At 45.0% G+C, this 8,091-nt stretch overlaps 1 protein-coding gene and 1 pseudogene across 2 annotated transcripts in view; both read left to right on the top strand.

The window, feature by feature from the left end:
• RASGRF1 (Ras protein specific guanine nucleotide releasing factor 1) overlaps positions 1–5,610 on the top strand; it is a 131,839-nt gene extending 126,229 nt beyond the window's left edge. For both annotated transcript variants that reach the window (XM_035304032.3, XM_002807181.7), the window contains exon 27: positions 4,289–5,610. In XM_035304032.3, the coding sequence (XP_035159923.1) occupies positions 4,289–4,381 (93 nt within the window). In that variant the 3' untranslated portion in view covers positions 4,382–5,610. The remainder of the gene's footprint in view (positions 1–4,288) is intronic.
• LOC108593388 (protein MIX23 pseudogene) lies at positions 518–1,106 on the top strand (annotated as a pseudogene).
• Positions 5,611–8,091: the final 2,481 nt, after the last annotated feature.

Consider the following 8,091-nt stretch of genomic DNA (forward strand, 5'->3'; position numbering starts at 1 on the left):
GGTGAGCCAAGATCGTACCATTGCACTCCAGCCTGGGTAACAAGAGCGAAACTCCGTCTCAAAAAAAAAAAAAAAAGAAATATGAAAAAATGTAGTAAAAAAGATCCTTCTCCTAGGGATTAATGCTTTAAATTAGTTGAGGCAAAAGGCTATATTCTAGAAGATCTTTGTTGCAACATTTATTTTATATATAAAATAGCAAAAACTTTGAAGATGGCCAGGTGTGGTGGCTCACACTTGTAATCCCAACACTTTGGGAGGCCAAGGCGGGTGGATCACCTGAGGTCAGGAGTTTTCGACCAGCCTGGCCAACATAGTGAACCCCCATCTCTACTAAAATGCAAAACTTAGCCAGTCATGGTGGTGCATGCCTGTAATCCCAGTTACTCTGGAGGCTGAGGTGGGAGGATTGCTTGAACCCAGGAGGCGGAGGTTGCAGTGAGCCAAGATCTTGCCGCTGCAGTCCAGCCTGGGCGACAGAGCAAGACTCCATCTCAAAAAAAAAAAAAAAAAAGGCCCAATATGGCGGCGCCCAGTGGTGGTATGAACTGTGAGGAGTTCGCCGAGTTCCAGGAATTACTCAAGGTGATGAGGACAATTGATGACAAAATAGTATATGAATTAAACACTACGTTTCCAACAGCTTCCTTTGCAGGGAAAATTGACGCCAGCCAAACCTGTAAACATCTTTATGAGTCTTTGATGGCAGCTCATGCCAATAGAGACAGAGTCATAAAAAATTGTATAGCCCAGACGTCAGAAGTAGTAAAAAAAATCTCTGAGAAGAGAGAGAAAAGAATTTGGAAGATTTAACGTTATTAAAGCAATTTAGAAAAGAGCAGACAAAGTTGAAATGGATGCAGTCGGAACGGAATGTTGAAGAAGTGGTAAATGACAGGAGCTGGAAGGTGTTTAATGAATGCTGCCAAATTCACTTCAAGCCTCCAAAGAATGAATAAAGCGAGATACTTTTTTTTTTTAAAGACCAGGTCATCTCATAAGAGCTAAGCATGACAAGTATCAACAGGGTGGGCTTCCTAGGATGATTTCTGAGCCAACAGTCCAAGACCTTTTGTTGATTTCAGCCCCACTTAGCCAAGACCTCAAATATAAATCTGATAATTATGGAGAAATCAACTGCTATTTTATACTGATTCTGTAAAAAAAAAAAAAAAAAAAAGTTTTGCAACTATTAAAATAATTTTCTGACTCAGTTTAAAAAAAAAAAAACCTGAAACCACATCCAATATACCTTACATACCCAACAATAGAGGATGAGGTCAGTAAATAAGTGCAGGCTTACGGCCACTAGAAAGTGTGACTTTGGAGATTTTGTTATGGACATTTTCCCTAATAGCATAAGTGAAAGCATATCAAGTGCTATCCATTCCATAGGTACAATGATGGAAAAGTCGTTTTGTATTTTAAGAACTAGATGATCATACAAAAAATGAAAGTTATTTTAGAGTGGTGAGATTACAAGCTTCTTTCTCCAAAAATGTATTTTATATTGTCACATCCTTTCTTCTACAATAAAAAATATTAAGACAAAAGTATCTACATAACTCAGCAGTATTTGAGGGGCTGTGTTTCTGTGTTCATCAGCCTGGGAGCCACAGAGTTACCATGTGGATTACACAGGGCTCAACCAGAAGGCACCATGACCACACTGAGCACTGGAAAGTCTCAGAAGTTACCAACAAAATTTCAGGGTTTTTTTCATCTCCTGCTTTTATCTCCTTAAACCTTCCCTCAAGCTCTGATGCACACTACAAACAAAACAAATATTACTGGTTGGGCACGGTGGCTCATGCCTGTAATCCCAGAACTTTGGGAGACGAGGCGGGCGAATCATCTAAAGTCAGTTCAAGATCAGTCTGGCCAACATGGTGAATCCCCATCTCTACCAATAATACAAAAGGCCAGACATGGTGGCACGCACCTGTAATCCCAGCTACTCTGGAGGCTGAGGCAGAATTTCTTGACCTCAGGAGGCAGTGATTGCAGTGAGCCGAGATTGTGCCACTGCACTCCAACCCTGGGTGACAAGAGTGAAACTCTACCTCTAGATAGATAGATAGATAGATAGATAGATAGATAGATAATAGATAGATAGATAGATAGATAGATGTTAATGAGACTTCTTTCATTAACAGCTTTGCAATGGTGGTATATGCTGCCAGTCTCCCTCGAAAGTACTATGTCTTAGGAAAATTAGCCTGACTTAGCCAACTCAGGTCAGGAGATCGACACCAGCCTGTCACATGATGAAACCCGTCTCTACTAAAGTTGATCCTGCACATGCTCACTATGGAGGAAACTAATCAGTTTGTTGATCCCCAGAAGGCTTAGGAGGTAGAGATTCATGTGTTCTAGAAAGGACTGTTCACGTGACGCTATTATCTAGGTATAAAAGACTATTTCACACAGTCATAAAATTGCCATTTCTTTATCAACAGGTGTAGGTCAAACCAGACTGTGATACCTAAAGTCATCTTCCCAGAAGTCATGGGTATAATGCTAATCAGACATAGTAATCACTTTATCTGTGACTATTAATCAGCATAGCAGACAGCTGGTTTCATCCTTTACAGTAGCAGAGTCAATCAGCCAAGACAAAAGCAGCAGACTGGATTTTTCTCAAGCAGCTATCAGAAGATTCCCAAACACATCATAAGAAAATTTGGCCAGGCGCAGTGGCTCACACCTATAATCCCAGCACTTTGAGAGGCCAAGGCAGGCAGATCACTTGAAGGGCAGGACTTCAAGACCAGCCTGGCCAACATGACAAAACCCCATGTCTACTAAAAATACAAAAATTAGCCAGACGTGGTGGTGCATGCCTGTGATCCCAGCTATCCAGGAGGCTCAGGCAGGAGAATTGCCTGAACCCGGGAGGCAGAGGTTGCATTGAGTCCCGATTGCACCACTGCACTCCAGACAGGGCGACAGAGCAAGATGCTGTCTCGAACAGAAAAGAAAATTTTGTTCTTTCTGTTCTGGATGTATGTAGGGGGGAAATGTGCATTCAGTTGCAAACAACTGACAAATAAATAAGTCTTGGAAAGATAGTTTTTGGAGCAGGGGTTCCTGGGAGGTTAGAGCTCGGATCTCTCATGGCACATTTAATGGGCAGGCATTCAGCAAATGCTTCAGAGCAGGAGTGGGGTGGGCAGAGAGGAGAAGAGAGGATGGCCTAAATCATGTGATTGCATCTTTCTCCCCAAGGTGAGCCATGTACAGCCAGAAAAAAGGAGGCTCTTCTCACATGCAGCCTCCATGTCCACTCACCTCTCTTGGAGTAAATCTCTCACAGTACTGTGTAATCCTAGTGTTTAAATATATTTTGTCCCAATATTTTATTATAAAACTTTTTATTTTTTATTTTATTTTATTTTATTTTGAGAGGAGTCTCACTCTGTCACCCAGGCTGGACTGCAATGGCACAGTCTCAGCTCTCTGCAACCTCCGCCTCCTGGGTTCCAGTGATTCTCCTGCCTCAGCCTCCCAAGGAGCTGGGATTACAGCTGCCCACCACCATGCCTGGCTAATTTTTGTATTTTTAGTAGAGACAGGTTTCACCATGTTGGCCAGGCTGGTCTCAAACTCCTGACCTCGTGATCTGCCCACCTCGGCTTCCCAAAGTGCTGCAATTACAGGAGTGAGCCACACGCCTGGACTATTTTATTTTTAAGACAAGGTCTGTACCCAAGCTGGGGTACAGTGGTGTGAACACAGCTCACTGCAGCCTTGACCTCAAGTGATCCTCCTTTCTCAGCCTCCCACGTAACTGGAACCAGGTATGAAACACAATACCAAGCTACTTTTTTTATTTTTTGTAGAAACAAGGTCTCACTTTGTTGCCCAAGCTGGTTTCAAACTCCTGGGCTCAAGCCCAGGATCCTCCTGTCTCAGCCTCCCGAAGTGCTGGGATTCGAGGCATGAGTCACCATGCCCAGCCTTATGAAACTTTTCAAACATACAGAAACACCGACAGAATTGTGAACACATACATCCGCCACCTAGTTTCTAAAATTGACTTTTTTTACTTTTGCACCAACCTTGATATTATGATGATATTAAATAATAATCCTAAGACAATACTTATATCAACTACTTAAAACTATGTCAAGATGGAACACTATCAAATGCATTTTTGCCTCATGTGCCCACCTGACGCTCCCCAGTAAGAGTCTGGGGTTCTAAGAGATAAAGGACGTCCACAGTCAGTATTAGGGAGATCCTACAACCCTCCCATCCCCTTTTCTCATTTTTTTTCTTTTCTCAGGTAACGCAGTATTTACTGGACCAGTCTTTTGTAATGGATGAAGAAAGCCTCTACGAGTCTTCCCTCCGAATAGAACCAAAACTCCCCACCTGAAGCTGTGCTCAGCCCAACCCAGCTGCTCCCGGGGACACATGCTAGATGATATTGTACATATTCGTTTGGTTTCACTGGATTTTCTTCTTCAATATGTGCTTCTCTAAGAATACAAATCGTCCTTGTTCTTAGATTCCTGTAGAGCCGGAATATGAATTTCTGCACCGTTTCGGACTTTGCCCACCCGTCCCTCCTGTCTCCCGCAGTGCCTGTTTCTTTTAAACAGCTGTACTCTCGGTCCTTCTTCCCTAGACTCATCACTCTTCTAAGAGGGGAGACGGCACTCTCGCATACAAGAATCTTAGACTCCAGTCCTGCTTCCGTCCCTCCCCAGCCCAGGCTCCTGGGTTGAGGTGGCCACCCAGGCATCCTCCCAGCATGTTCCACGTAGTTGTTATAACTGGGTGGGGGGTGGGGGCGGCGGGAGGGGGAAACCATACCCCTAAGTCCAGTCATTGACGAATCTTCCCGCTGATGGTGATGTCAATTTCCAAAGCAGCTTCTCCAGCCAAAATCGCAGGTCTCAAAAGTCCCCCTCTGTCTCCCAGTAACCTGGACGGAAGGGAGTCCTCTCTGCTCAGAACCACACCCTTCGTACCAATGCTGCCATCTCCTTCAGGCCCCAGGTTGCTCCTCGCCCTAGGATTAACACCAGATAGCATGAATAGCAGTCTCAATACAACTGGACGAGGCCCTAGAACTTCCCGAGGAAATGGAGTCACAAACAAAAGCCACGTCGACTTTGGCTGACCATTGGCCCAGCATTCACTGGAAGTCGGGAACACAAAAAGTCACTTTTCCTCTTTAAGCTGCCTAACGGTCACTACAAGCTTACATTGAGATGCTCTAAGTCTGTACACCTTGTGATAATTAGTACCACACTGTAGAATTAGGAGATCAATTACCAAGTGTTTTTATTGCATATACTGTAGTCCTGTCTAAATGCCTTCTAGCAGGAATATAGTAATGTAGTGCTTATTCTGTGAATATTACCATGTATTTTTTACATTGTACATTATAGAAAACACAGGTTAACTCCGAAGTGGCAGGCATGCTCCACTACAACAGACAGCTTTTGCTGTAAGCAATACCTAGTGGTATGAGAATTCTATTTCAAGTCCTAAAATATTTCAACTTACAGCTTGTTTGGAAAAAAAATTTCCATTTTTGTAAAAATACATGTTTCCTGATTACCTCTTGCTAATAAATCTATTCTATCTCAGGGTGAACAGCAAGTTTTGATGGGTTTTATTTGTTCTCTCAAGGAGTATTTGATGAGCATTTGTTCCTTACCCAGCAGGAACACCACCCTCAGCACAGACATGAGGCCCACTGCAGGGCACAACCCACCCCAGAGCTCCCGAAGCACCACCCTGGGACCCGCAGCCAGCTGGCTCCGTAACTGCTTTCAGTTTCCTCCGGGTGTTTTCATCCCAGCCCTACCCTGTGCTGGGACCTGACGGTGATTTCAAGTGGAGAAAGAAGGGATCTCCAGGGAGAAGATTCTAGATCCTTCTGACTGCCAGCTTTACCTGCTTCCTGAGCTCAGCCAAGGCTATACATTGGTTTGATGTATATAGGTGGGACATCTTGAAGGGGTGCTGTGCACCAGTCATAGGTGAACTCAAAGATTTTCTGGGCCAGGTGCAGTGGCTCACACCTGTAATGCCAGCACTTTGGCAGGCTGAGGTGGGAGGATCGCCTTAGCTCAGTAGTTCAAGACCAGCCTGGGCAACATGACAAAACCCCTTCTCTACTAAAAATACAAAAAATTAGCTGGGCGTGGTGGGGCACACCTGTAATCGCAGCTACTCAGGAGGCTGAGGCACAAGAATTGCTTGAAACCGGGAGGCGGAGGTTGCAGTGAGCCGAGATCTCACCACTGCCCTCCAATCTGGGTGACAGTGTGAGACTCTATCTCAACATAAATAAATAAATAAGAAGAAATAAATGTTTTAAAGATTTTCTGATTTGTAATTGGTTAAGGAAGAAAAGCTTTGTCTAAAAATTTGAGATCAGCAGAAAAAAATGTTAGCTCTGGCTTGTGGGCATGGCCTCCTCCAGGCCCCTCAGGAAAAAATTTAGAACCAATCTGCAGTCAGAGTTCAGTTCTACATGCCAGCGGGTGCATTTGGTGGGGTCCAGGTTTCTGTAAAACAACTCAGGGACATACGTTAAGATGTTATCTTCAGTTTCCATAGGGAACATTCCAGGTACACTTTATGATCATTGGTATCACACTGTACTTCCTTGGCTAACCTGTGTTTTAAGAGACTGTTATTTTCTTGTTTATCAAGTTGCTCATTTACTTCTCAGGGCAAACTAGGTACCTGGAATTTCTCTTCAAGGAAATCAAGATTTTTCTTTCTCTCCATGTCTGGGAGAGTGCCTGGCAGTCTGCCGCGGCAAGGGCCAGCCATCAAGGCATGTGCTGAACTTGCTGCTCTTACCTCTGTGCCCTTCCTCATCACTGAAGGTGAAAAGCACAGTCGGGGGGCTGGGCACGGTGGCTCAAGCCTGTAATCCCAGCACTTTGGGAGGCCGAGGCGGGTGGATCACGAGGTCAAGAGATCGAGACCATCCTGGTCAACATGGTGAAACCCCGTCTCTACTAAAAATACAAAAAATTAGCTGGGCATGGTGGCACATGCCTGTAATCCCAGCTACTCAGGAGGCTGAGGCAGGAGAATTGCCTGAACCCAGGAGGCAGAGGTTGCGGTGAGCCGAGATCACGCCATTGCACTCCAGCCTGGGTAACAAGAGCAAAACTCCATCTCAAAAAAAAAAAAAGAAAAGAAAAGAAAAGCACAGTCGGGGACTTTGGCCTTCCAGGCTCAGGAGGGAGGTTTCTGCCTCTGTCCCCACAAGCAGACGCTGGGGCAATGAATGCATCACATTGGAACGCAAGCATTTCTTCATCTATTCAACATAGCAAGGCAGCGTGGTGGAGTAATTAAAAATTCTAGAGCAGGCCGGGTGCAGTGGCTCATGCCTGTAATCCCAGCCTAGGCGGGCAGATCACTTGACATCAGGAGTTCAAGACCAGGCTGGCCAATATGGTGAAAACCCATCTCTACTAAAAATACAAAAATTAGCTGGGCATGATGGCAGGCACTTGTAATCCCAGCTACTCAGGAGGCTGAGGCAGGAGAATGGCTTGAAACCCAGAGGTGGAGGCTGCAGTGAGCCAAGATCACACCACTGCACTCCAGCATCGGCAACAGAGCAAGACTCCAGCAATTGCCAACAGGGTGATTTTGCTCCTCGCCTCAGAGTCTGGACACGTTCTTGGTGGTCATGGTTTGGGAGGCCGGGTGATACTCACATCTGCTAGGTAAAGACCAGAGATGCTGCTAAATAGCCCACAATGCACAGGACAGCCCCCACCACAAAGATGTATCCAGCCCAAAATGTCAATCATGCCGAGGGTGAGAATCCCCACTCTAGGGCCAGACTACTCAGGTTCGAATCTCAGCTTCACTGTTTATTAGCCGTATGACCTTAGGCAAGTTACAGACCACTCTATGCCTCAGTTTTCCCACCTGTCAAATGGAGACAAGAATAGTACCTACCTTGGGAGAAGACTGAGGCTGAGCGTCCTCAATAAAGGAGGCAGAGCCAGGAAAAAATATATATATAGTACCTGCCTTGCAAGGTTGTTGTGAGAATTAAATGAGCTGCTACAGGTGAGGTGATCACACATTGCAAGT

Source organism: Callithrix jacchus, chromosome 6 (genome assembly GCF_049354715.1).
Source record: "Callithrix jacchus isolate 240 chromosome 6, calJac240_pri, whole genome shotgun sequence".
Classification (NCBI taxonomy): Eukaryota; Metazoa; Chordata; class Mammalia; order Primates; family Cebidae; genus Callithrix; species Callithrix jacchus.